Source organism: Culicoides brevitarsis, chromosome 1 (genome assembly GCF_036172545.1).
Source record: "Culicoides brevitarsis isolate CSIRO-B50_1 chromosome 1, AGI_CSIRO_Cbre_v1, whole genome shotgun sequence".
Classification (NCBI taxonomy): Eukaryota; Metazoa; Arthropoda; class Insecta; order Diptera; family Ceratopogonidae; genus Culicoides; species Culicoides brevitarsis.
Window position 1 is genome coordinate 26,896,341 of NC_087085.1, and position 27,519 is coordinate 26,923,859.

General features: G+C 29.3%; 6 protein-coding genes across 6 annotated transcripts; 2 read left to right on the forward strand and 4 right to left on the reverse strand.

Moving 5' to 3' along the window:
• Positions 1-285: 285 nt before the first annotated feature.
• Positions 286-1,760, reverse strand: LOC134837012 (uncharacterized). The gene has a single exon (XM_063852317.1). It carries the CDS (start codon positions 1,642-1,644, stop codon positions 331-333), a length of 1,314 nt encoding a protein of 437 aa, XP_063708387.1. The 5' UTR covers positions 1,645-1,760; the 3' UTR covers positions 286-330.
• A 1,513-nt stretch (positions 1,761-3,273) lies between these two features.
• Positions 3,274-11,068, forward strand: LOC134828219 (ceramide synthase 6). The gene is made up of 5 exons (XM_063841248.1): positions 3,274-3,773; positions 7,672-7,792; positions 8,592-9,035; positions 9,105-9,365; positions 10,130-11,068. Exons 1-5 carry the CDS (start codon positions 3,589-3,591, stop codon positions 10,331-10,333), a joined length of 1,215 nt encoding a protein of 404 aa, XP_063697318.1. The 5' UTR covers positions 3,274-3,588; the 3' UTR covers positions 10,334-11,068.
• A 604-nt stretch (positions 11,069-11,672) lies between these two features.
• On the reverse strand, positions 11,673-13,525 carry LOC134837534 (sorting nexin-29). Its single transcript, XM_063852916.1, has 3 exons — positions 13,377-13,525; positions 12,373-13,314; positions 11,673-12,315 (listed from the first exon to the last, which is right to left on the reverse strand). Exons 1-3 carry the CDS (start codon positions 13,523-13,525, stop codon positions 11,886-11,888), a joined length of 1,521 nt encoding a protein of 506 aa, XP_063708986.1. The 3' UTR covers positions 11,673-11,885.
• Positions 13,526-14,491: 966 nt separating this feature from the next.
• Positions 14,492-15,754, forward strand: LOC134836883 (protein-S-isoprenylcysteine O-methyltransferase). The gene is made up of 3 exons (XM_063852154.1): positions 14,492-14,818; positions 14,876-15,137; positions 15,201-15,754. The coding sequence occupies exons 1-3, from the start codon at positions 14,615-14,617 to the stop codon at positions 15,599-15,601; spliced, it is 867 nt and encodes a 288-aa protein (XP_063708224.1). The 5' UTR covers positions 14,492-14,614; the 3' UTR covers positions 15,602-15,754.
• A 1,692-nt stretch (positions 15,755-17,446) lies between these two features.
• On the reverse strand, positions 17,447-18,567 carry LOC134827249 (uncharacterized). The gene is made up of 3 exons (XM_063839833.1): positions 18,417-18,567; positions 18,173-18,356; positions 17,447-18,114 (listed from the first exon to the last, which is right to left on the reverse strand). The coding sequence occupies exons 1-3, from the start codon at positions 18,475-18,477 to the stop codon at positions 17,556-17,558; spliced, it is 804 nt and encodes a 267-aa protein (XP_063695903.1). The 5' UTR covers positions 18,478-18,567; the 3' UTR covers positions 17,447-17,555.
• Positions 18,568-22,670: 4,103 nt separating this feature from the next.
• Positions 22,671-26,063, reverse strand: LOC134836857 (mitochondrial pyruvate carrier-like protein). Its single transcript, XM_063852110.1, has 3 exons — positions 25,162-26,063; positions 24,686-24,726; positions 22,671-23,157 (listed from the first exon to the last, which is right to left on the reverse strand). Exons 1-3 carry the CDS (start codon positions 25,337-25,339, stop codon positions 22,801-22,803), a joined length of 576 nt encoding a protein of 191 aa, XP_063708180.1. The 5' UTR covers positions 25,340-26,063; the 3' UTR covers positions 22,671-22,800.
• Positions 26,064-27,519: the final 1,456 nt, after the last annotated feature.

Genomic DNA, 27,519 nt, shown 5'->3' on the forward strand with positions numbered 1-27,519 from the left:
TGAAAAATTTCTGAATTTTGACCTTTTTTATTTTAGAAGAGTTTTAGCTTCAATAAAAATTCAATATTAAGATCCGAAATTTCTCGAAATTTTTTAAAATGGCAAAATCAATTTTTTGGAATCAAACTTTATTTTTGACTTTCATTTGAAGCAGAAATCCATATTCGAGTTTTTATGAATTTTTCATAAAAATCAACTCAAACACTAATTAATGATTTTTTTTTTCATGATTTTTCTTTCAAACAAAAAATATTTAAAATCAAAAATAAAATTTTTTTTCCATTTTCAGATTCTCGTCAATTTTTTAATGTTTATTTTTAAAACAAAATTTTAATTGTAATACCGTTGGTTGTTGAAGCACATTTCACTGTTATACGGAGTATTTTGCACGATATCTGTGTCTGCTTGTGTTACTGCCCCGTAAGCTTCTCTGCCTCCCATGAGCAATGTGGGGTTTGTCGCTAAATTATTTGTTGCGGCAAATCTCTTGTGGGATGCAATAATGTCCTTTTCCAGTCCCAAGCAATGATCGAACTTGACAACGGTGAATCTGTAAAAAAGCTTGAATTTTTCTCGTTCCAGGACATCGAGAGAGGCATTGTCCATTGCGATAATTAAATGCAGTGCTGTTCCGGGAACAACTTCGGAAATGACTTTCCAATTGCCGGTGAAGATTTCGTAGTTTTGCGATTCAATCATGTCGAGCACCGTTCCCGTGGACAACTCCGAGCTCAGGGGGAATGTGACTTCCATGACATTTGTGAGGGCAACGGTGCTCATATCGACCACTTGCAAGTTCTCCGACTTCCAATTGTACAAGTTACCTAGCCAATTAACGGTTTGCCGATCGCGACAAATGAACATCATGTAGCCAATTTTGTGGATGCACGTCAGGAAACCCGGTTTGACGATCGAATGTTTCTGCAAAACGACTTTTTTGAGTATTTGTTCTTCGATTTCCTTCATTTTTTCGTTCGTCAAGAGGTCTACGGGGTAATTGAGGGGCAAGACACCCACACGAATCTGCTTTGGATTTCGTCCGTCGGCGATTTCGACGAAATTTCTCTCGAAAACCATGCGATTGGAGTTTTGTTGGCCATATATGATGCGAGCATTCGGTGTAAAGTTATGTGGTGGCGCGTTGATGTCCATTAACGATCGAATAGATGTCATTTCTCGTCGTTGCTTGTAGGTGGAATGGTCATATTGATTGCGATTCATCGGTCCAGGTCTCGGTCCTATGCCGCGATTATTTTGAGGCTGAAGTCTCTTTGGAGGTTGGAATCGAGTTTGCTGCCCCATCGGTTGTTGTTGTTCCATTGGAACAACTTTTGCTGCTAGTCGGGCTTCTTCTTCCGGCATTCCAGTTGCCAGCAAGACTTTGTATCGCTTCATTTGACCTTTGGTGAGTTTCGGTCCCCTGGGTCGCTGGTCTCCGTTATTCGAGTTGTTGTTTTGAGGAGTTTCGGGAACATTGTTGGGTACAGAGTTGTCGCCGCTGCCGGGATTGTTTGTATTGTTTTCATGGTTTTGCTCTGTAAATTGGTTCTCGGGAGCGTTGCCGATTTGAAAGTTTTGATCATGCTGCATTTCTTGGCTATTTCTGCGCGAAAACATGTCGTCGTTCGCAAAGTTTTCGTCCATTTTTGCGATTTTTCAACACGATTTTGTGAAATTTTATAATGAGAATTGAAAACAATTGTGGATTTTTATCCGGCGAGCAACTGCATTGAGACGAAAGAAATTGATAACGTAGCCCTACGAATTAAAAAAGGGTGAGATTGACCCTTCGAGTTAACTAAATGAGTCCTTTAAGGATAAATTTGATACTTTACGAAAAGTTATGAAAAGGGGTAATATTATTATTAATTTTTATTTTATTTTTGTCCTAATTCTCGTTTTGGAAACTCACAATTTTTGTTTTATTTTTTTCAAATTGATTTAAAAAATTTTTTATCAGATTTCATTTTGATTGTCCACCAGGGAATATGATAAGAATACCTATTAAAAAAAAAATTATATTTATTTCAAATTTCTTCTAGTGAAGACCAGTATCATTAAAACTCTTCGTTTTTCCTTAAAAATAGAACCGCTTTTCTTTTTTTTAGGGTAAACTTTATTAGATGTAGGTAAAACATTCTTTAGAAAAACAGTGATATCATCAACGTAGATCAAAAATAACAATGGTCCAAGATTTCGACCAGGCGCGCTTTGTTTTAGATTTCGCAATCGTGCCTTGGTTGTCCATACGACATAGACGTTTCCTCCAAGAAAGGTCGAAAACTTGAATGACTGAATGCTTAGGGCCCCGTTTTGCGATATCTTTTTTTTTTTGGATTTGACATTTTTAAGCAAATAAAAAACAGTGATATATCAATAGATCAAAAATAACTTGCCCTTTGTTTTACCTCGTCTGTAGTTACGACAGTTTCCTCCAAGAAAGATCGAAAACTTTTTATTTTCTTTAAAAATGACTGTATGTTTAGGGCCCCGTTTCGCGATATCTTCTTTATTAAACTTTTTAAGCATATAAATCGTATAAATGTTGCCCTTCACCTCGTCGAAGCTTTAAATTTACAATGGAAAACAAAAGTTCTCTGCTGCGATGGATCTCCATTCATGCGATATTCTTCTGGCGAACCAACGTATTGGAAACTCATTCGAGGTGGGTGGAAACTCGTTTGAACCCGAGCTTGTTTCGTTACCGCTAGCACCTGCCCAAATGACTTGGTTAAGCTTGGTTTCGCTTGGTTTGGATTAAAAACACCAATAAAAAGTAATCCTGCAATAGTTTTTTTGTAAAAATCCTTTTGTTGTTGAAATAAAAAGCAATCGGAAAAAAAAAATTTAAACGAATATTTATCATTTTCATCATTTTCCCATCATTTTCCCATAATTTTCAATTTATTGCGTAAAAAAAGAAAAACTGAAAATTATTTGCGCTGAAAATTTTGAGTTATTTTTCAACCCCCTCGTTTTCGCTGCATGCCAATTAAAAATTAAGCTTAAGGGATCAAATTTTAACTTTAAAGTGGTCAATTTTACCCATTTTTTCTCCGTCAGGAGGTTTCAACTGAATTAGCATAAGGCAATCAGCTACCCAGTATACTTTGTATAGACGTATGACGTATATCTCGTACACGAATGATACCGTAAAATGCGTATATTCCATACAGACATGAGACGTACGTCGTACCGAGCCCGTACCGTAAATCCTGAATTAGCGGACTGCAATTTTGATTACCGTCCAACGTCTTTTCAGTCGCTCGCCTCACTTCGTCGAATAAATTGTGTTTTTTCGCGTGTGTTGCTTCTGTTGCTTTTCCCGTATCTCTCTCTCTGATATCAGGCGTTATCGGTGCACCATGATGCGTACCTGAAAACCTCTTGTCGGTTGTTTTGATTGCAACAAGAGCCGAGCAAACAAATTACGCGAAAAGAAACCTAAAACGACTTCATTGACGACGGGAAAAATATCGATTTTTCCGCAAAAAGTACATCAAAAGAACTGCAGTAAATTTGGCACAGAGCTGTGACCGCGTTAGAGTGACGGCAAGACAAAAAAATAAAGAAAATCCGTGAAAAATCATGGGAATCCTCAACACAATCTCCGAAACCTTCTGGTCGACAGATGTATGGTTGCCGCCGAACACAACATGGGCCGATATTGCACCAGGATCACGACCGGATGTTCAACACACAGATTACCGGCACCTCGTTTGGCCACTACCGATGGCCGTTGCCATGCTTTTCATTCGACACTGCCTCGAAAAGTAAGTGAATCATGTGGATTATCAGTTTTCGGAAGTTGAATCATTTTTCGTGGTAGTAGTAACAGGAGAATTTAGATACATTACGTCACGTTACTATTCTCGAGTAAGGCCGCACCAAATGAAAGTTAATAGTTTTGTATCAAATTGTTTATAAGCAAAACTGGGGGAGGCTTAAGAGAAAATTTTAAAAATTGTGATTTCGATAAAAATTGATTTAAATCAAAATTTTTAATTTTTTTTAAAAATTATGTTTAAAAAAAAATAAAAAAATGTAATTTTTTAAAAATTTTAATATGCTTTAATTTAAATTAAATTAATTTAATTATTTGAACATTTTTAACAATTAATTTTTATTTAATTAATTTTATTTGAACCATTTAATCCATTTAAAAAATTAATACAATTATTTTGTTAAATTTTATTGACAATTTAAAAAAAAATAATTAAATTTCAATTAAAAATATCACAAAAGATTAATAATTCTGGTTACAATTTAGATTTTTTTTAAACTCATTTTTTGATTTTTTAAATATGATTTTTTTAAAAATCAAACAAATCTATTGACTTTCATTTGGAGCAGCCTAATGTGAGCGAATGTGTGTTTGGGGACTATAACTAAGTACGATATGGCGTGATCCACCTTCTACTAATGCAACGTTACTTTTTGTGTGACTCGCGGGCGGGCTCGTTCCGACGTCGTTTTCTTACAAAATCAGTCAAGGCCACGCGCAAAGTGATGTCATATGAAGAATGCAGCGAGAGGAATTCCATATATCTCTACCTGCTACACAGACAATCAGCATAAAAGACGATTCTTGTTTAGATTTATATTTTGCGAGACAATCAAAACATCAACAGATTGTACAAAAAAAGTCGACGACGTCTGTGTATTGGTTGATTGAAAAAGAATAGCAACAATTTTACATCTGCTACCCGTTTTCGGAGTGTTTATTCATTTCACACTTCCTATATAAAAATTTTATTTTGTCATCAATCATGCAAAGAGCGCTGGTAGTCTAGCAATCAATTGATGGACTTTTGATAAACCTGTTTAATTGTTTGTCGTCTCGTACGAAAACTTTCATGGGGCAACAAACGAGACGAGTTCAAGAGGTTATCTCGCGTTACTTTCTTCTCCCTTTCATAATTTTTAAAATATTTTTATTTTTTCAATGAAAAGAAATTACGATGAAGGTCGATCATCGTTCTTCATGCGGGCTCTTAATTGTCCGGGTGGCGTTAACCAGGCGTTTTCATAAATAAATAATTGTGAACATGAGAATTTTATTATTTTATGTTTTTATTAAAAGCCGTAAAAAAAATGATCTCGTGCCGAAATTACGAAAGATAATTTTTTGTCGTACAAACTTATCTCTTGTTCACGCAAATGTTAGAAAAAAAATGAAAAGTTGTCTTTACCGAGCTAAATCGGCAAATAAATTGTACATAAGACAGACAATCGTTTGATAATAATGCAGATAATACATCAAAATTTCATGTACAATTGTACGAAAAAAAAATTGAGAATTCACGTCGTTCAGTCGTTTATAGTCTAATAATTATACTACAGACGTGAATTTTTTTTCTCGTGCTGATTGTGTTTATTTCTTGTAAAAAAATATGTGAGAAGGAATGAATGTAAAAAAAATATTTGTGTGAATTTTTGTAATATTTTTCGGTTTTTAAAAAATTCTTCTAAAAAGAAGAATTTTAGCATGTCTTATCAGTAGACGGTTCTTATCTCGTAAAAAATTGTAATAAATACAAGAAAGTTTAACAACTTTAAAAAAATGCGTTTTAAAAAATTAAAGGAATGTTTTTAAAATTAAATTATCAAGGGACATTTAGATAATATTAATCTGTTGTGAGTCATGAGAAAATGATATTTTTTTCAATAATCGTCATTAAGTATATTGATAAGATTTCAAGGAAATTTGACGTATTTTATGAATAACATCTTTATCATAACGGTAGGAAATTTGAGTATATTTTATTTTTATGCTACATAATTTTACTCTCATTCTGATTATTTAAAAAAAATCCATATTATAACGTTAAAATATATTTTCACCCTGGAGTATTGAGCCAAAAATGTTAAATTTAATTAAGGCCGCTCCAAATGAAACTCAATAGTTTTGTCCGATGCCCCATTTTATTTTCGAAAATCCAATGGGGCAAAATAAAAAAAAGTTAAAAATTTCATCAAAAATTACCGATTTTTGGTGTATTTTCATAATTTTTTAAAAAATTTTCAAGGATTTTTTCAATTTTTAGTAATTTTTATATTGAAAATCGCATTTTGACCTAAAATTTTATTTAAAAATTAATTTTCATGAAAATTATTGAAATTTTTTTTTTCAAAAAAATTTTGACAGTTATTTTTATGATATTCATTTTTTTTCAATTTTAATTAAAATATTTTTAAATCAATTTTTAATACAAAAATATCAATGTAAAAAACTCAAAACAACAATTATATTTATTAACGATCAAAAATTTGGTATTTTGTATGAAAAAAAGTATTTCAAAATTTTTTATTTTTTTTGCCCCCCCCCATTTTTATTTCAAAAATTTTGGACAAAACTATTGGGTTTGATTTGGAGCGGCCTAAATTAATTTAATTAATTTTTTTTTAAACATCAATTTTTTATAAAAAATCTTTTTTTTTTCCAAAAAAATTAAAGTCTGAACAAAATTAATCTAAGCTTTACTCAAACGAATTTCAGGAAAACAATGTTTTTGAAAAATTAGATTTTAATTTAGACTTGATCAGTTTTTACTTTTGAGTCAAAAATCAACACTAAGTATTAAGCTCTAAGTTTTCAATTAAATTTCGACTTTGATCAGACCTTTGTTTCAATCAATCAAATATGTAATAAAATTTTAGAGCAAAAAAAGATGTTGTCAAGTAACTTTTTGTAACTTTTTAATAATTTGTAATCTCAATTGACTGTTAATGAAGTTTTTGTTTTGTTTATGCAGAATTAATTAGACAATCCAGTTTAAGATCGCAATTATTTTATTTGGAGATTGTTTGAGCGATTGTTTAATTTTTATTTATTTTTTTCTAAAATATTCCAGATCTGTTCAAGAATGACGCACGAAAAAATTAAGAATTATTTAATTTCTTAAAAAAATGGTTTCAACCTTTTTAAGGCAAACTAAAGCCAAGTGGACTAACATTCTGATATTTTTTTTTGTAAATTTCTTCAAAAAAAAAAAAAAAAATCAAAAACTGGGAAAGTTACGAAATACTTTTTTCAAACAAAATGACAATAAATGTTAACAATTTTTTACCGTTGAATAAAAATTTTACTTTGAGAATTACAAATTTAAAATTGATTTAAAACTAATTGGAGTAAAAAATAAAAGATTTTTATGAAAAATAGTTACCAAAATAAATTTAAGAAAATTCTGTAGTATTTTTGAAAATATTATTTGGGAAAAAATGTTAAAATAATTTTTCAATACAAAAGCCGAAAAAAGTTAAAAATAGACTAATAACCGGTAAATTTTACAACTTTTTCTAGTTTTAAAAAAATATATTTTGAGTAAAAAGATGAAAACATGAAACATTACACCTGTAATAATTTGTTTTCTAGCTTAATTTACTCTTAATCTAAATCTTATTTGCTTTTTTAAATTTAGGAAATTATTTCCAAATATTTTTTGTTAAGCCAGTTTGTAATTCAGCCTCTTACATCAATAGTATTTCAAAACCCAAACAATGACTTCATTCAATTGTAACATTTTTACTCGTGTTTGATACGAATTTTGTAAAAAAAAAAATATAAAAGATAAAAATAGAATTAGGTCAAATTACTCTTCTTCTTCTTCTTTCGAGTATTTAATCAAGTGTTTAATGATATTTTTCACGTGTTCTTCATGTTTTTTCTAGATATTGGTTCGCTCCAGTGGGACGATCGCTCGGAATCCGCAGCACTCGGCCCAAGCCACCGCCATTGTGTGCACCACTTGATGCTGCGTACAATCAATGCACCAGATTAAGTCACAAAACTGTAAGTAAAAGGAATTTTTCGTGCCATTTGAACTTTTGTCTATAAATTGAGGTGAATTAATCACAGAAATAATTCACAATTAATAAAATATGAATTCAATTGTTACTTCGATCGAAAAAAAAAAAATAAATAAATTGATAATGAATGAACACTTGCTGCTCGTCACTCGTCGATGTCGTCGTCACAAGTTACTTAAAATTCATCACATGCCTCCGTGGTACGGTTTGAATTCCTTCTTCTCAACTGTTGAATCGTTAAAAAATTTGGTTTCTATAGAAATTCTGTGAAACTAATGACGGAAGATGTCGATTTTTGGGTCATTTTGCGCTAATTTGAACCGCATTTTAGCTGTTAAACCTTTTTATGGCCTCTTTTCGTGCATTCTTATCCAGCGAAATCTCAAATTACTCGTGAATTACATAATGAGAACGACACATGAGACAAAATTATTAGCGTGTAGTGCATAAATTTGTGTTGTTAACATATTCTAATTAATAAAAAGGGGGTCATTGTACTTTTTTTCTACGGTACTCGTAAAATTTGAAGACGAATTTCGTCACGAGTGTGTGGAAAAAGTGAAGCGAGGTGATTTATTGGTGCATTGCGTGATAAAGCTCATCCCTAATTACTGTTATTTACACAGTTTTAATTAAATCTGATGACACTGCTAACTAGATCAACGAGATTTTGATCGAATGTGACAATTGAATGACTCTTAATGACTCTATTTTTATTGGAATTTCGCATGAAATTGATATCCGGTAAATTTTTTATCAATTTTTTCCTTATCTGATTGCAGGTCGTCGCATTATCTAAGCAAACGGACTTGTCGGAACGCCAAGTGGAGCGATGGTGGCGCCGAAGACGTGCCCAAGACAAGCCCACGACGCTCGTAAAGTTCTGCGAAAACTCGTTCCGGTGCGTCTACTACACGTACAGCTTCATCTTTGGCATCGTCGTGTTGTGGGACAAGCCGTGGTTGTGGAACATCAAGGAATGCTGGTACAGTTACCCCCATCAATCCATCTCAAATGACGTCTGGTGGTACTACATGATCTCAATGGCATTCTATTGGTCCCTCATGGCGTCGCAGTTCTTCGATGTGCGTCGCAAAGACTTTTGGCAAATGTTCATACATCACATCATCACGATTGCTCTCATTGCCTTCAGCTGGATTTGCAATTTGCATCGTGTGGGATCCCTTGTGCTCGTTGTGCACGATTGCGCTGACATTTTCTTGGAGGTGAGTGACCCATTTAAAACTTTTTTTTAGATGAAATTTATTAAAATTCATTTTTTTGTGTAATTGTAGGCCGCAAAACTGACAAAATACGCCCAATACCAGAAGATATGTGACGCGATATTCGCCATTTTCATTCTCGTATGGGTCGTTACGCGTCTCGGCATGTATCCACGCATCATTTACAGCAGCTCGTATGAAGCCACGAAAATTTTACCAATGTTCCCGGCATATTACATCTTTAATAGTTTGTTGTTGCTCTTGCTAGTCCTCCATATTGGATGGACTTACTTGATTTTTCAGATCGCTCGGCAAGCGTTACGGGCAGGACAGGTAAATTTTTAATAAATTTCATTGCTTTAAAATTTTTCATTGTTCAATTTTTCTTAAAATAATTTTTGATAAAATTAAAGAAAAAGTTTTTTTTTTTTAAAATTTAAAATCCAAAAATAAAAAAAAATTGTTGCATAAAATTAAAAATTTTTTTTAATTTTTGATAAAACTTTTTTTTAAAATGGGGGGGGGGGGGGGGGCAAAAAAAAAAAAATTTTGAAATACTTTTTTTCTTACAAAATTTTAGCAGTTTTTTTTGTGATTAATCATTATTTTAGTTGTTTTTTATGGCATCTACTTTGAAACTTTCAAAAATTACTAAATTTTTTTTTTTTCAATTTTAAAGAAATAATTTAAATATTTTTGAAGAAATTTAAAAAAAATAAACATTAAAATTTAATTTTCAATACAAAAATTTTTTTGATTAAATTTTTTTTTTTGATTTTTTGAAAAATTATTTTTTGATGAAATTTTTAAAATTTTTTTATATTTTAGCCCAATTTCAGTCTGGGACAAAACATTTTTTTTTTAAATGAAATTCCTTTTTGAAAATAATTTGTCAGTAACTTTGGTTGAATTTCATTTGAAAATTTTCAATTTTTCTAAAATTTTTTTTTTGAAAAATAACTTCATTTTGAAAAACGAAAAAAAATAAGTTTTTTCTTTAAAATTTTCAAATAAAATATAAATAAACTGTTATTTCAAATTAAATAAAAAAGCAATTAAAAAAAAAATAATTTTAACATTTTTTTTCTCAATTCCAGATGGATGGAGATGTTAGATCGAGTTCAGACGAAATATCCGATAGTTCAGTGGATAATCCGGCGACGGCCGCGACAGCAAATGGCAACGGAAAGCATCTCGCCAACACCCAACAAACAAATGGAACACCAAAGAGAGAAGCGAATGGAAATGCAAAAGCAACATCGCTACAATCAGACAATCCGACGCCGCTTACGGCTCAGTAGTGTAACGGGCACCCCGACAAAGGCTCCGCGTCTCACGAGTCGCGAGAGATCTGTATTATTAACCAGTACCAGTAACAGCAACAGCAGCAGTGAATAAAACGGACCATCTACAAATTGCTACAATTACAAGAGAAAAAGTGTACAATATGAGAGAAAAACTAACAAGTCCTAATAATTTTAATCGACAGAAAGATCAAACAACTTCTTTTTTTTTAAAGATAATATGCTTAGAAACTACAATTACAAACAAAGAATAAAATAAAAATGGAATCAAAACTTTTAAAAAAGAGTCTTTTTCACAAGATTCTTTCATTCCCGTTACTACTTTTAGCTTAGATTTTTTTAAAAAATAAATAATGGCCACGATCTGATGAAAAAAAATGATATAAAAAGAAAAATTTTAGATATTAAGGTGCGGTTACCGCTTAAAAAAAGTTTTTTGTTTACTTTTAAAAAAAAATTATCTCGTAAGCTGAGTGGATTTTCACGCTTTTTAAATGTAATTCGTTTATTTTTTTTTTACTTTTATTCCACTCGTGACCTAATCGATATTTGATGCCTTGTTAAAGCTACTTAGGTTAGGATTGCTTTTTTAAGATGATGAGAAAAAAAAATTTCAAGGAAGAATTTCACCAAAACCTAAATTTTTGAGCATTTTTTGAGTGAAAAGCTTTAAATTTAAAAAAATAAATGAGTTGAAAGAAATTTATTTATATAACGATAATTATTTTTATTAGAAACTAAAGTTTATCTATAATATATAGTGAAAAATATAAGAAAAAAGTAAATAATAAATGTTGAACAAAGTAGTTTTGTATATTTTTTTTCTCCTTTTTTGGAGGTTGAAGTATTGAATATCACATTTATTTGTCTATTTATTGTTTTTATGAGAGTTTCGAAGAAAATTAGCGCGATCAATGCAAGTTTTTATTTGTAAAATAGTCGAAAAATTTGCCAAACGTCGAAAATGTAATGATTTTCTGTTAAATATTTAATTAATTTTTTGAATTAGGTTATAAAAAAAATTAAAAAATTTAATTGAATTTTAAAATTTTATTAAAAATTATTTTTTTTAATTTGTTTTTTTTTTTTGAAGTTTAGAAATTTTACAAACTGAAATTTTATCGAGTTTTTCTTTAATTCATTGGATAATTTTTTTCAGTTTTTTTACTATAACTAAATTTACTTTTTTATTTAATTTTTTAGTAATTTTGATTTTATTAATTTTAGACCAATTTAAATAAATTTAATTTTTAATAAAACATTAATGAAAAAAATTTTTTTACGAAAAAAAAAAATTTTTTTACGTGTTTTTTTATTTTAACTCAAAAAAATTGTAAATAACGTAAATTAAATTAATCCATTGCAGTAAAAAAGTTATAAAATTTTTGAAAAAAAAACAATTTTTTTTTCTGTCAAAAAATTGTCCAAAATTTTCATAAAATATTGTTCGTAATTAATTTAAAACGCGCTCCTGTCGCTCGAAACTCTCATTAAATTTCTATAAAAACTGCACAAAAATATTTTAGAAGACTCTGTTAATATAAATATCTTACGAAAACTTAATATCTGGCTCCAAAAACGGAAACGTTCGTGTCAGCTCAGTTTTAGTACAACATTCCGCTACGTCCGGCAAAATCGTGATCAAATGTTTCAAATAAACTTGCAGTCTTTGTCGTCGTTGTTCCACAAAATTTGCATCCATGTTCCCGAATTTTTTCTTTGGCGGAAAATCCAACGTCTTCACCGTCAGATTATTTATGCTCTGTTGCTTATGCAGCTCATAAAATTCACTATAACGCCTCTTTACGATCCACTCTTCGCCAATTTCGTTGGAGGGTGTCACATGAATCTCGTAAATGTAGTATTTTTTCATGGTTGGCACCACGGCTTCGAGAAAGGCGCGCGGAATGGAAACGTTGAAAAACATCTTGGAGTTGCGAGATGCACTGCTACTAAGCATTCGAAGGCGACAATTTTCCCTAAAATTGGTTAAAAGTGAGAAATTTTATAAAAAAGGAGAAAATTCGAAAACTTACAAACTTAATTCGGCGACTTGCGATTCCAGAACCGCCACACGTTCCTCCTTTTCTTTGAGTTTTTGCTTTAATTCTTCAATGTCGATGGTTTCGTTGAAATTCGGCGAATAATCGTCAGATTCGCTGTTGATTGAGCTGCCTTTTGACGATAAAATACTGTCTTCACCGACTTCGATGCCTGTTTCTTCCGTAATGACTATTGCAATATTTTCCTTACTTTTAATTATTGAGTTTTTCCGTTCGCGATCATCCAAACTGCAAATTGACTCGTTCATTAAGCTGCCAATACTACTTCTGCCTTGACTGCGATCACATGCGAACATCAATTGTTCTTCAATAAACCCTCGATTGACTTCCACATGCCCGTTTTCCTCGATTGGCGGTATGACGGAGGGACTTGGCGTGCGATTTGGTCTCAAAATGACCTCTTTTTCCTTTGCGGTTGGCACTTTTTCCTCAAAATCAATCACTTTTCGCTTCACTTTTGGCACACGTTTATGCACTTCCAAGTTATTTGGTTCCGTCACCGGAATTATCGGTTCTTCCCGTTCAAGTGCATGAATTTTCCTGTCATTCACTTCCGGCGAATCTACCGTCAGGGCAAAAAGGATGTCATTTAAGGCATTTGCGAGTCGCGGAAGCTCATCAATGGTCTGTTTATGTAAAATGCAAGCGTACGGCTCGTATTTGTCGAAAATTGTCGGATCGTTAATCCACATGAGCACGTATCGTTCGAGAGATCGCTCGTTCAAGGCAGCACGTATTAAAGCTCGACACTTGCCACGATCCGAATTTACGTGACGCAAGCCATCGAAGCGTTCCTTTTCGTGTCGCGTCAAGTGCTCGTAAGCAATGTCCCAGAATCCGTGAGTTGGTTTGAAGATGTTGGTTTTTAAGCCGTGGAAGAGAAGCAGCTCCCAACAGTCCAGCAGTCGCATTATTCTGAAAAAAAAATTTTTTTTGGTGAATGATGAAATAAAGATAAAAAATTTCACAAAAATTACTTGGAATCATTTTCTGTCGCAAGTTCTGTTCGAAGTCTGCTGTATTTTTCTTTGCATTCATTGACGATGCTCACCAAATCCTTTGTGATCTGTGAACGTTCCGTGTCGTAATTGCGATTAAGAATGTTATTCACGTTTATGAAGGACATAATTTCACTTTTAAACCACAAAATTAATTAAATTATCTGCCTTTTCATTGTGCAAATTTGTCTCTTTTTGTTTATTTACGATTTTTTCTTTGCAGGGATGTTGCTAGTGGAAGGTTTTTGAGGGCCACAAAAAAAAATAACTTAAAACTTTTTTGAAATCCTTTTAAAATTTTTCTACAATTTTTTTTTTCCAAAAATTAAAAATAATTTAAAAAAAAATATAAAAAAATAGTTTTGAAATACTTTATCAAAAAAATAAAAAATACGGATATTTTGACTCTTTCTAAAATAATTTTTGTTAATCAAGAATGAAATTCAGAAACTTTTAAAATTTAATTAAATATAAAACTTAAACAAAGCATTTTCAAAAAGTCAAAAGAATTAAAGAATTTCAGACTTTTTTTGGTTAAAATTTTTAACTTGAAAAATCAAAAAATATTTAAAATTTTCTTTTTTTTACAAAAAATTAAAATTTAATTATTATTAAAAATTTTAAAATATTTTTATGAAATAGATTTACTGAACATAATTTTTAAAAAAAAGTTTTTAAGATAAAAAAATTTTAAAATATAAATTTTTATTTTGAAATGTCTGATATTCTGAAATCGTTTATGAATGAACAAAAATTTGGAAAAAAATAAATTTTATATAAATTTTTGTATAAAAATTGTTCTAAAATTTTGAAAAGCCTATAAATCTGTAATTTTGGTGAAATTTGTAAATTTTTAGTTTAATTAATTTTTTGACTTTTTTCGAAGTTTTTAAGGAACAAAAATGTAAAAATAATTTAAAGCGATCTTTGAATATTTTTTTTTTAATATCTGAAAAAAACTAATTTTGGGACAAAAAGGTGCCACATGAAGCCACGGACCTGAATTCATAACAAAACAGCTGACTCTGGTCTTTGTCATAAATGTCGTCGCATAAATATTGAATTAGCAATTGGCAATTTCTTTACCAATTACATCCAATATTTTGACCGACGAAATGAAACATCCAATAAATTAACGCAAATTTTGACGAAAAATACGGAAAAACTTTAATTGGGAATGTGATAAACGGAAACTTTGACTATCGATCAAGTGAAAAATGCATCAGAGAACTTTGTGCCATGAAGGATGGATCAGCATTTACGGGTTTTTGAGCACAGCTGGTCCTCCAATTATTTTCAGCTCGTACGACATGTTTTCGGACAATGAAAACGCTTTTTGGAACCAATTCCAGTGGCTGACAATCTTTTATTTTGTCGTCAATTCAATTTTGCGCCTCCGGACCAGTGGAAATGACTATCAGGTGAGAAATTTCCAACTTTTTATTGAAATTTTTTTTAATGTTTTTGTTTTTTTGTAGATTTTGTGGCGAGCAGCTCTCCTGGGATTTGTCTTTTCCACCGGATTTTACGTGATGTTGTATGCGTCAACACAATTTAAGGCATTCGGCATCTACGGAATGTTTTTGGCGGTCTTCCATTATTCCGAGTATCTGGGAATCGCATTTAGTAATCCGAGTACCTTGAGTGTGGATTCGTTCATTTTGAATCATTCGCTGCATTATCACATCGCAGCTGTCAGTAGTTGGATCGAATTTGGACTTGAATCGTATTTTTTCCCACGTAAGATTTCATCTAATTTAAAAAAAATCGTAAATTTTATCAAAATTTTCTTAATTTTTCCAGAAATGAAGGAATTCTCCATCATTTGGATCATTGGTGCCCTCATCTGCTTCAGTGGCGAAGTCCTAAGAAAAGCAGCCATGATAACAGCATCCCAAAGTTTCACGCATGTCGTTCAATTCGAAAAGGCACAAACTCATCGCCTCGTAACAAACGGCGTTTTTTCGCTCGTGCGGCATCCTTCGTATCTCGGTTGGTTCATGTGGAGCATCGGGACGCAACTGATTCTCGCAAATCCAGTTTGTATCGTCATTTATGCGGTGGCGTCGTGGAAATTCTTCAATGATCGCATCTTCATGGAGGAAATTACGTTGCTCAACTTTTTCGGCGAGGAATATTATCAGTATCAACAAAAAGTGCCTACGGGATTGCCGTTCATCAAGGGATACAAGACAGACTTATGAGAGACCGCTAGTCAACCCACGGAGGTTTTTACAATTACTACTTAACTTTAATTTATTTAATTTTGACGCTTATTTAATTTTTGGAAGCACACAAATGTTACTAACACGCGAATAAACGCACTTTTTGATTTTCATTGGAAAAAAATTGTTTTTCAGAATAAAAATATGTTTAAGAAAGAAAAATATCAAAATTTTTAATTTAAAATGGATTTTTGACCAGGAATAAATTTTTTTCCGGTCTTGAGTTTTTGAGGTTTGTAAAAAGATTCAAAAATCGACAAAATTTAAAATTGAGAAATCCAGCCAATTTTTCTATTTTGACAAAATCCGTACAAAATGCATTTAATTTTCTTAATTTAATTAATTTGTTTCGAAATTTTTAAACTTTTAGTCAATAAAAAAAATTAATTTTTAATAATAAAATAAAAAATTAAATAAAAAATTCAAAAAAATGTTAAAAGTCATTTTTAAACTTTTAGAAGAAAAAAAATATTAAACATGTGAAAAAATTTTTGAAAAAAAAATCCATATCAAATTTTTTTGTAATTTAAAAAAAAAAAGAATTAAAAATAATTTTTTCTGAATTTTTTGGAAAAGATTTTTGAAAATTTTTTTTTTTCTAAAATTTTTTTGAAAATTAAAAAAAAAAATTTTGAGATATATTTTTAAATTCAAAACTTAAAGAAAAAGAAAAATTAAAAAAAAAGAAAAACTTAAAAAAAGAAAAAGTTTTTAAAAAAAATAAAAATTTAAAAAAATTAAATTTAAAAAAAAGTTGAAAAAAGAATGCTAAAATTTTTTGGAAAAATTAAATTAATTAAAATTTTTAATTATTTGAAAAATTTGTTTAAAAATCAAATGTTTATCAAAATTCTGAAAATAATACAAAGAAAATTAAAAAAAAAAAAATATAGAGTTTTTCCCTTTGTTTAATTTTGCCTGAAAAACTTTTAAAAAAAATTATTTTTTATATGCGTTCCTGTTTTAAAAAAATGAAAAATAAAAAATTTACTAACAAAAATAATTTTTTCATCGCAAAAGTCCTGAATTTCCATAAAATTTTCTTCCGTAAATTAACTTCTTACTTCATGCCAATTTTATTATCAACTCACAACTTTCATGCATCGTGACGCAATTAGAAATTTATTCAAGATCACGGTCACATACGCCCATTAACCACTCTACGCATGATGACAATTTAATCTGATTATTCAATTGAGCATATTCCATGATTACAACTATGATAAACTTGAAAATTGTCTTCTAATCACATTATGTAATAACGAACAGTAGGTCTTCAATTATGATGTCGTTAGTTATGTCTTGTCCAGCAATTTCATTACATGCATACAAAATTATTCTAGAAAGATGACAAATGCGCTTTCAGTCAATTTAATTGATTTTTTTTCGTTTTTCAATTGAAATTGAGAATTCGAACAACATTGTATGCCAATTGAAACGCTTTCGAAGACCTTCAAAGCGAAATTTAGGCAAACAAAACAATTAAAAAGTGCCAAAAAGCTGAATTAATGAATGTGAGGTCAATAGTCGACCCACATGTTTGTTTGCTTTTTTACTTTAAAATGCACGATGAATAGTTTAAAATACGTGTCGTCTCCACACCTCCAGTAAAAAGTTGCCTGGAAACTATTTTAAAAAAACGAATAAAAACGAGTCTTTCACAATTGTCTTTAATTACTCAATTATTACGTTGCGTTTATTTTTGTGTGTGAAGCTAAATATTTTGATAGACTGTCGACGACAAGTGGTTTCCGTGACATCACACATTGAACAAAATGAAACGATAAGTGCAGTTAATGCTGTAATTTTCTAATTTAATAGTTTTGCTCGATTTTCATTGGAATTTTTTCCGTAGGAAATAAAAATGTGGTTTTGAAATATTTTTTTTTTATTAAAAAATTGATGTAAAAATCAAAAATTCCTCATTTTCAACTCATTTCTTCTTCTTCGAAGCGGAATCTCCATTTTCTGACGACTTACGTTTCTCTCCTTTTCCTTCCTTCTTTTCCAAGTAACTCTTGACCTTGTCCGGTTGTGGCGAATATGCCCAATAAATGAGCGATAAATGTTCTTCTGTCGGTTTTCCATCGTCATCGAAGTATTTTTTGCCCTTTTCCTTGATGACTTTTTCCAAATCCTTCACGTGCTTGTTCCTTACAATGTCCCACGATGTCTCCTCATCATCTTTCGGATACAAAGTTCGAAGATGTTTGTAATTTTTCTTTTCCGTATACACTTTGACGAACTCTGCGCTCAACTTGTCGCTCGGTTTCGGGAATTGCGCAACGATGTCAGCTGCGAGATATGCTCGATTGAGACGCGAACGATTTTCCGAGTCGAATTTCTCGATGAAATCTTCGAGGACTTTGACACCTTCCTTGATGTCTTCGATTTTTTTCGGGTCTTTTGTGCCGGACAACACGCGTTTCGAGCTGCCGATGAGACCTTTGACTGCAAGGCGTTGATAGTCGGGGTCACGTCCTTCCAAAATTCTAAAAAAAATAGTTTCAATAAAAAAATTTAAAAATTTTTTTTTAATAAAAAATTTACTTTAACGACTTTTCAGCAGCAGCTTTGTCTTTGAAACCGAGTCCCGGCACCGTTTCGACTTTTTCCTCGTCTCCGGATGTTTTCGCATTTTTATTTGCAGCTCCGCCGCCATTTTCTTCCAACCAATTTTCAAAAACTGCCATTGCTTCTTCGATATTTTTGATCTTGTCCGGCGCTTTCGTCACTAAAGCAACAAAAAATTACGTCATTCACATGAAATTTCAAATAAAAATCGAATACTCACTTGTTAAGACTCGCTTGGCACGTCCAAGTAATCCGCGAACGGTGAGTTTTTGATATTGCATCTCATGTGATTTTAGTAGTTCGATGGTCTCCTCGGCCTTTGCCTTGTCCTTGAATCCGAATTGGGACTCGCTTTTCTCGGAATCTTTTCCCATAATTGTCTTTTTTTGATTTTTTTCTCTTTAAAAATGATTCGTTTCTTTGACTGTCTTAGCTAAACTGAATACCTTCTCACAACACCGACACGCAGAATGTCTCATTAAAAAATTTTTTGTGCTATTTACGAAAGAGCAGATCAAAGAAGAATACCAATGGATCAAAACAGTTTTTTGGGACTTATGTACTAAATACAACGGCTGAATTATGATGTCACCGATTATTAAATACGTTAGAAACATATGGCAAAAGATGTGTGCGCATGACATACACTCACAACTCGAGTCAAGTCGTCGCAAGAAAACGGAAGGTAAATAAGTCGAAGGCACAAAAAATCATAATTTATACAGTCAAAAAGTGATATCATTTGCTTTTATTTTTATAAAATTATCATTTTTTGAACTAAATTTGTGATAGAAATAGGTTTAGGCAAGAATTATTTTATTAAAAGCGTATAAAATTGACCATCGGAGTGAATTTGTGTCAAAACAAAATATTGCGTAGCGTGATTCATAGAAAAATACAAAAATATTAGTGTGTGTTACAAACGATAAATATTAATATTTATGTACAACGATGATAGAATCTTAAAATTAATTGTGGAATTTTTCGGAGCTCTTTGTGTTTTATTAAAATATGATAAAAAATGAGTGAATAAAATAGCTTAAGAATATGAACGAATAATTTTTGGAAGTCTTTAAGTTAATTTAAATAGCAAAAATTAATAATTAAAAATAAATGAAATAAAAAAAATACTGGATTTGGTAGATAAGAAAAAAATAGCTACCTGCCCCAGAATAAATATTTACATTAAATCAAGTAAAGATAAAAGGTTCTGTTTACATAAAATATTGTGGTGTATGTGATAAAAATTTGAATTGAATGAATCAAATGAAAAATTAAAAAAAAAATTATTTAAAATTATAATTTAATATTTCCAGTTTTTATATTTTTGAATTTTTTTATTGTAATTTTTTAACATTTTTAGACTTTAAACGTTGATTCTTAACATTTATTTAATTTTACTTTAAATTATTTTCAAATTTGAACTCAAATGTGAAGAAAAATCAAACAAAATCTCACAAAATAAAAATTTTTGAAAAAAATTATTTTGGTCACGTGACTTAAAAAAAATTATTTTTCTACATTTCAATTGGAAACGTCTGATTAAAGCCAATTTCTTTTGTTTTTTTATGATTTTAACGATTAAAAAATTCCAAAAAATGTCAAAAATATTTAAATTTTTGATATTTAATTAAAATTAAATAAAAAATAAATATTTAATTTTTCCCCCTAATTTTTTTCGACAAAATCGGAGGGGGGCGACAAAAAATGGATATATTAAATTTATTTAATTATTTTTTTAATTTATTTTATTTTAATGTATTTATTTACTTAAATTTAATTCGTTTAAATATTTTATTTTTTTTTTTATTTTTACCTTTAAAAATTATTTTTTGAGAATCTCTTTTTTGAAAAATTTTTAAATTTTTGTTAAAAAAATTTGTTTATTTTTTTGTAGCTTGTCAACAAAAGTCTAATCAAGATAAAGTGCAATTAAAATAAATTATTTTTACAATTAAAAAAAAATAAAGAAGTATTAAAAATAAAGAGCAAAATGCAAGCTGACAACGAAAATAACAAAAATACATCAAAAACTGAAGAAAATACTACAAAATCAGCTGATGTATCTAAAGACGGTGAAGCCACTGCAACAACAGCTCCAGTCCGAAAACCACCAAAATCCTGTATCGATACACGAAAATGCAAAAAACGAGCTATCTTGGAGGTCAATGCACAAGAAAAGCAATAAAAATGTGTCTTTTTATGGCCTTTTTTGGATATTATGTACTTGAATAATTTAAATGCAGCAATTAAAGTAAATTTAAAAATATTTATTTATAATTTTTAGATATCTATAATTTTTAATAAAATTTAATTCAAAATAGAATTCTTCTGATTTTTTAAAAATGAGTCAAACTATTTAATTGATTTTTAAAAATATTTTATTTTTCACTTGTCAGCTTTTGTTTAATATATTGAACAAATTTCTACTGTAAGTGCAAATGTATTTTAAATTTTTGCTAATAAAAAAAATAAATAAAAACACCTACCTCAATAAAACTCTGTAGAACAAATGATTTATATCAATCAACTTCAACATTCCATATGAGCATTCAGAAATTTATATAAACCATAATGAGTGAATAAATGATAATAAAACACTCGTTTTTATTTAAATTTTTCTTTTTTTTATTTAACAAATTTTTTTTTCATACATAACTAACAATTACACGTTTTTCTATAAATATATATCATATACAATATCACTTTATTCATATTTTTTTATTATTTTTTGTTTACTTAGCTGCTAATATGTATACTTCTTTATAATATCTTCTCTATAAATAAAATTTGATTTATTTAGATTTTATTTATTTATATTTTTGATCAGTCCAGCTTCGTACATTTCTTTATTGTTCTTTCTGTTCCATTCAATTTTTGATCCTTAACCTTTTAATTTGTATTATTATCAAACATCACTCTACTTTACTTTACTCACTAAAATAACATTTTTTTTATTGTTATCTTTATTTTTTTAAATTCTTAAAATTGTTTATAAGAAACCTGATCTTTTTTTTTTAAATTTATTTACAAATGACGTAAATGTGTTGTCTATCAGGTTCAAAACCCTACGTTTTTTTTCTACTGAGTTGTTGTACATTTATGGTGATTTTATAATATTTCTTTTTTATTTTGTATTCCAAAATAAATATATTTCTTGATTATTTACTTGTTTCTCATTATTTGTCCGTTACTTGAACTTTGGATTTGTTTATTTTTGATTTATTTTAAATTGAGTGACGAACGAAAAAAATTCTAGAATTGCGAAAGAATTCAGACAGGATTCAGACGGTGAGATAATAATTTTTTGTATGTCAAAAAAATAATAAAAATTAAATTTTATTGATTTTTGTCATTTTTTTTAAATTTTTTTTCTTGACCTGCATTTTTTTTTTTAAAAATTTAATATTTTTGTTCCACTACAAAAGTACAGTCTACGTAAATTTCTACAATTACTTCGAAAATAATTTCTATAAATAGAGGTAGGTTTGAATATCGTGTCATTATTGCCTCTGAATGATAAATATTTCAGTGTTTCGTTCAATGTTGGTAAATAAATTATGGAAATTAATCGAAAAATTTACAGAAAATGTAATTTATTGTTTATTTCACACAATTAAATTGCAGAACAAACATTATTCCAAAGTATTTTAATGGCTGCCAGATAAGCTTAACATTATTTTCATTCATTGAAAATCATTAAAAAGTTGAATAGTCAGACTTTTAATGCTCATAGCGGGTTTATCAGTATCAGACTACGATTTTATGGCCTCATTTATTAATATTACAATTTACAAAATACATTTCTGTTCTCTTTTTTGTAGAAATAAAAATTCACTTTCAGTATTTTCGGTATTTTTGGATCCCACATTACGGTTAAAAATAAATCACCGGACGTCTCCACTGTTTTTTTTTATTGAAAATGAGTTCGTTCACTTTGAAAAAATTATTTCTTATCTGCTGTATTTTTCGCATCTGTTTTTATTTTATTTATTTCAATGTAACCGCAAGTTGGATGCAATGTAATCAATAAGGTCATCTAATAAATGAGCAGTGAAATGCAGTTTTGCATACAATTTTGCACACATAATACGCGGCAAAAATTCTAGAATTAAAATTACGTAAATAAATATTCGCGATACTTTGTTATGGTCGCACAGTTAGGATTTCATGGAAGATTTTAAGTTGCTTGTCATTCATTTTTAAAGCTTTCGTGATATGATTTTTATCGATTTTATTTCTTACTAAATATTTAAGGCAAGTGCAATTTAAAAAAAAATCACATTATTTTTCTAAATATTTTAAATTACATTGAAATTTGGTGCTTTTTTGGACAATTAAAAAATAATTATTTTTTTTAAATATAAAATTTTAATTTATGAAATTTATTTTGACAATTTTAATTTAATTTTTTTATTAGAAAAAAAAATTAAAAAAATTAAAATTGCTAAAATTTTTTTAAAATTGAACTTGCCCAATAATGATAAAAAAATACTCGTACCTATTTTTTTTTCTCGTAAAAAAATAGTGTAAGCAACATTACAATAATATTTTCTTTTTTTGCATTGGTAACTTTTCTAATTTTTTTTTTTCTAAAATTAAATTCAAATGACGCCATCGTGCTCTATTGCTCCAGCTGTGAGATTTCCCATCAACGGCCCATACCCACTGCCGCCGTCACTCGTAATAATGTCCGCCAGTGATATTGATGAATTAGTCGGTAATATCAGATCACCATCCGGATGATCCGTAAAATAATGATAATGAATGGCACGTCCCAGTTGCACCATTTGCGTAAGTGCCACAAAGGCATTCACGGCAAACAGCGACCAATTTTTCGGGATAATAACGAGAGAATAACGGGACCAGATGCATCCGGTGAAGAAAAGGGCGATAGTTTGTGCGATTGAGAGAGATGCGGCAGCACGGGCCAAATCTTTGAGACCGGCTAATACGAGACCCTGAGGAATTTTTTTGATAATTTTCTTTTAAATTTTGATTTTCTTTGAAAAAAAGTTGCTTTAAATAAAATTCAGTAATATTGTCCAAAATGTTTAAAAGGCAAAAAAAGGTTTTAAAATTCTAGAAAAACTTAAATTTAAATAAAAGTTGTAAAAAAATAAATAACTTTTAAATTTTATAAATAATAAAATTTAAAAACAAAAAATTTTTAATTTTATTATTTTTAATTTTACAAAAAAAAAAAAAAATAAGTAAATAAATTACTTTTAAATTTAAAAAAAAATAATTTTATAATTTTACAAATTAAAAATGTCAAATTAATTAAATAAATTACACCCCGGTACAATGAAAATTCAAACCTATGGGGCATTGCTGAAGTTAAATTTTTCTAATAATTTATGAAAAACCTGCTTTAAAATTTTTTAGATAAAGTCTGGCGCGTGGTTCCTGAGTTATTGAGGTTTGAAGTTTCTATGGATTTGTATGAATTTCATTTTTAGAATAAAAAGGTTTTCAAGTAAGCTACACTGACAAACGATACCTTTTTGGAAAGGTAAAAGAAATAGCAATCTAATAAAAATATTATTAGACTTAATTTTTAGGCTCTAATTAGGCTTTTGGAGGCTTTTAGTATAAATTTTTTAAAATTCTTTCGATTTTTTGTTGTTTTTTTTAAATTTATGTAAAAAATATATTTATTTTTAATTTAAAACTACTAAAATTTTGTTAATATAACTTGTCCATGATGATTAATGTTACAAATTGTCCAAAAACATGTAAATTAAATCATCAAATAAGGTACATGAGTCATTCATGCGTCATTCAGGCTCTAAGTATGCCACATTTTTGTCAAAAATTTATTAAATTTAAAAGATGATGCTTGGTTAATAAAATTTAATCAAAATATATAAAAAATTAAAAAAAATCGAAAGAATTTTCCAAAATTTCATAGAAAAGCCTCCAAGAGCCTAAAAGGATGCTGAAAATTGAGCCTGATATTATTTTTAGCAGATTGCTATTTCTCTTACCTTTCCAAAAAGGTATCATTTGTTAGTGTAGCTTAATTGACAACCTTTTTATTATAAATTTTCCGCCGTGTGTTTTTCGTAGCTCAAAGCTTATGAGCACTGAAATTCATACAAATTAAAACTTTGTTTTTTTTTTATTCTATTAGAAAAGTTTAACTTCAGCAATGCCCCATAGGTTTGAATTTTCACTGTACCGGGGTGTTATTATTTTTTTTAATAAAATTATTAATAAAATAAATTAAAACCTTAATATCAAAAAATCAATTTATTTTATAAAATTTGATCATTTTTTTAATTCTAAAAAATTTTTTTAAATTTTTAAATTTTTTTTTAAATTTTATTTTTATTTAATAGTTTTAAATTTATTTAATTTTTTTTATGATGAAAAATTCATAAATACCTAAGTTGAAATTTTTTTATTTTTTGAATTTCCCGCCGGACAATATTATTTTGAATTTTATTTAAAAGCAATTTATGCGTAGAAAAAATTATTATTTACCCATTTAAACGCCGGAGCCCAAAAGAAAATAGTTTTCGGACCTGAAAAAACGGTAAATGTCAACACACTTAATTAAAAATTTAAAAAAAAAATCTTGTAAATATCAACAAAGGGCAGTCAGTCATGTATAACGGGAATTTAGATACAAATACGTCGACGTCCTTGACAATTTCTACGTCACACACAAACATAAGAAGAATGTTTTTTTAATATCAAAGTTATTTTTAGAGGTGAAGAGACCCGATTCTTTGCATTATTACAACAAAAAAACGTAAATAAAAGACAAAGAACTTTTCTCTAAGTAGGTAAACGTAGCGTAGAGAACACGAGAGTGTTAATAAAAATCGATACCATGCTCTTCGTGCATAAACGACAGAGGTCATTACCGACTTTCGGGGGAATTTCTTCTTCTTTTTCTCGTGTATTTGTGTGTGTGCGTCACAAATTACGCAATTTTCCATGGAATTGTGAATTACCTGCCGGGTGGTTCCAAAATGATCCCTCCTCGAGCCATGATTTCGGGACACAACTATCAAAGATGGATTTCTCGGCGGTTTTTGGTGCAGGTTTGTCTGCTTCTCCGCCCTCCGACGATGACGATGGATTTTCTTGATCTTTGCCACTTTCAACTTTGTGTTCTGGACTTTCTTCCATTTTTTTTTTTAGATAAAAATTATCAACTTTGATGATAAAAACAAATGCAAATTATCACAAAAAAAAAACAACAACAATTAATAACAGGAAATTCAATGCAACTTGCTGGTCGTAAAATTTTTTATTAGATTTTTTTTTCAATTTTTTTATTACAAAATTTTTCACTTCACTCGATCGTCGACGTGAAATCGTAAATAAAATAGACTCTCTTGTGATAAAAATTTTTATTCGATTTTTCTCACGAATTTTTTCTCAATTTTTATTTTTATTTTTTCGACCGAGTAAACAAGACACACGTTTGCCGACCGCAAGAGCTCTAGTAACACTGAAACACAATAAACAAAAATTTTACACTGAAATTGTAGATTTTTTTTTATTTCTCTTTCGTGTTCGTAAATGCAGTTCTAGTGATTTGTCATTATTATCATATTATCGGCTTTTCTATTTATTTATTTTTTTTTATTTTTCGTTGCACTTTTTTTTTCTTTTGACATTGATGAGTCTATTACAAGACGTTTATCGACCCAATAAATTCCACACGATGTAATTTTTTTTTATTTTTGCTGAATATTGATTTATTTTTGTGGATTTTTTCACAATAAAAATTTTTTGTTACGAAAAACGGTCAATCAACTGAATTTTAATTGCAAGACTGGTTCAGCAAATTACACGAAAAAAATTATTTTTTAAAATTATACACGTCTTGCTTTTACAAAAGTTGCTGTCTGACTGGTAACGTGTTTCGTACCGCTAAATATCTTGCCATGCAAACATGTCTTGTGCATGTCGTTTGTTCGCGTACGCCGGAATTATGAATGAAATGTGTGTGATAATCTAAACTTTTTTTCTGTTGTCTTTCACGTACACGACATGCAAGAAATATTCAGAAAAGGGGTCTAATATCTTAGAGAAACACACTTTTTTTGTTCGTCAACAACTACCTACTTGTAAAATGAACGTGTTATTGTGCCAATTGAAGTGATTTCAATTGAATTGTCTCTCTTTATTTCGTCGTTTTTTTTCTCTTTTGAATTGCGAAAAGAATGAAATATAATGGATGTGAGCCACGCGAATATTTTTTAAAGAGGTGTGTATACGACGTCGACGACGACGATGGAAGCAGACGAGCCCCCTGTCATTTCTGAGATTGCGCGTTATTATGATGTTGTTCATGGATAATGTGAAATTCCGTGGAAGGACGAAGTTTTTGTGCAAACAAGGAAGTGATAGTGAAAAATGCCAAGTGACGTCAATTGGTCAACTGGAATGCATGTAATATAAAAATTTATGGTTCGTGCCATGCTTTGGAAGTTAAAATATCTGCGAGACATAAAAAATTAGAAAATTCTTAAATTTTTTAAAATTATTTTTCCAATTTTTTTTTTAACTTTTTTAAGTTTTTTTTTAAATTAAATTAAAATTAAACATTACTAAAAATACAAAATTAACGAAATAAATAAAATTTATAAAATTATTGATGTTTGATCTTTTTTTTCATTAATAAAATTTTTTCAAAAATTTATTATATTTATCAATGCAATGAAAAAGTAAAAAAAAAATAAAATTTAAGGTTTTGCAAATAAATTTTTCAAAAATATTTTTTTCCTATAGGTAAAAATTCGAATTGTAAATTGAATTTTTGAAAAAAGTGCAAAAAATTTATTTTTTTTATAATTTTTATTTTTTTTAAATTATTTTTTTTACCAAGTGAATTTATTATAAAAAAAATATTTAAAACTAAAAAAAATAATTTTTAAGGAACATAGATTTCTAATTTTTTAAGATATTTAATTTTTATTGAATTATATTTTTTCTCATTTTTAAAGGAAAACAAAAAATTTCTTATAAACATCGATTTTTGGCGATTTAATTTTTTATTTTTATAATTTCTCACGAAATCTTCGTTTTCTGAGTCACAAAAGTCTTCTTTTACATAGAAGCAATTCGACGCAAAATAAATTCAAAAATAAAAAAAAAAACCTCGAGTTTTGAAAATCATGAGAATCATAAACTTTTTTGGTTGCGAAACACCAATTTTTTATAATGTGCCTTTCGAAAACGCAACAATGGACGCTAAATATTTAATTAAATCGACTGGACTGCGAGTTTTGACCACCTGCTATGTACCTGTATCGACAGAAAAATAGCTGAAATGCAATTCACGTTCATGAACAGTAAAA

What these genes read in the sequence shown, in the direction of transcription:
- LOC134827249 (XM_063839833.1), bottom strand. Translation starts at nt 18,477, where the DNA reads ATGCAATATCAAAAACTCACCGTTCGCGGATTACTTGGACGTGCCAAG. An exon ending in TGCCAAGCGAGTCTTAACAA is followed by an intron (nt 18,357 to 18,416) that starts GTGAGTATTCGA and finishes TTGTTGCTTTAG; the next exon opens with TGACGAAAGCGCCGGACAAG. An exon ending in GCTGCTGAAAAGTCGTTAAA is followed by an intron (nt 18,115 to 18,172) that starts GTAAATTTTTTA and finishes TATTTTTTTTAG; the next exon opens with AATTTTGGAAGGACGTGACC.
- LOC134836857 (XM_063852110.1), bottom strand. Translation starts at nt 25,339, where the DNA reads ATGGAAGAAAGTCCAGAACACAAAGTTGAAAGTGGCAAAGATCAAGAA. An exon ending in ATTTTGGAACCACCCGGCAG is followed by an intron (nt 24,727 to 25,161) that starts GTAATTCACAAT and finishes CCGTTTTTTCAG; the next exon opens with GTCCGAAAACTATTTTCTTT. An exon ending in GGGCTCCGGCGTTTAAATGG is followed by an intron (nt 23,158 to 24,685) that starts GTAAATAATAAT and finishes AAAATTCCTCAG; the next exon opens with GGTCTCGTATTAGCCGGTCT.
- LOC134828219 (XM_063841248.1), top strand. Translation starts at nt 3,589, where the DNA reads ATGGGAATCCTCAACACAATCTCCGAAACCTTCTGGTCGACAGATGTA. An exon ending in ATTCGACACTGCCTCGAAAA is followed by an intron (nt 3,774 to 7,671) that starts GTAAGTGAATCA and finishes TGTTTTTTCTAG; the next exon opens with ATATTGGTTCGCTCCAGTGG. An exon ending in GCGCTGACATTTTCTTGGAG is followed by an intron (nt 9,036 to 9,104) that starts GTGAGTGACCCA and finishes GTGTAATTGTAG; the next exon opens with GCCGCAAAACTGACAAAATA.
- LOC134837534 (XM_063852916.1), bottom strand. Translation starts at nt 13,525, where the DNA reads ATGTCCTTCATAAACGTGAATAACATTCTTAATCGCAATTACGACACG. An exon ending in GCGACAGAAAATGATTCCAA is followed by an intron (nt 13,315 to 13,376) that starts GTAATTTTTGTG and finishes TTTTTTTTTCAG; the next exon opens with AATAATGCGACTGCTGGACT. An exon ending in CAAGTCGCCGAATTAAGTTT is followed by an intron (nt 12,316 to 12,372) that starts GTAAGTTTTCGA and finishes AACCAATTTTAG; the next exon opens with GGAAAATTGTCGCCTTCGAA.
- LOC134837012 (XM_063852317.1), bottom strand. Translation starts at nt 1,644, where the DNA reads ATGGACGAAAACTTTGCGAACGACGACATGTTTTCGCGCAGAAATAGC.
- LOC134836883 (XM_063852154.1), top strand. Translation starts at nt 14,615, where the DNA reads ATGCATCAGAGAACTTTGTGCCATGAAGGATGGATCAGCATTTACGGG. An exon ending in CCAGTGGAAATGACTATCAG is followed by an intron (nt 14,819 to 14,875) that starts GTGAGAAATTTC and finishes GTTTTTTTGTAG; the next exon opens with ATTTTGTGGCGAGCAGCTCT. An exon ending in TGAATCGTATTTTTTCCCAC is followed by an intron (nt 15,138 to 15,200) that starts GTAAGATTTCAT and finishes TAATTTTTCCAG; the next exon opens with AAATGAAGGAATTCTCCATC.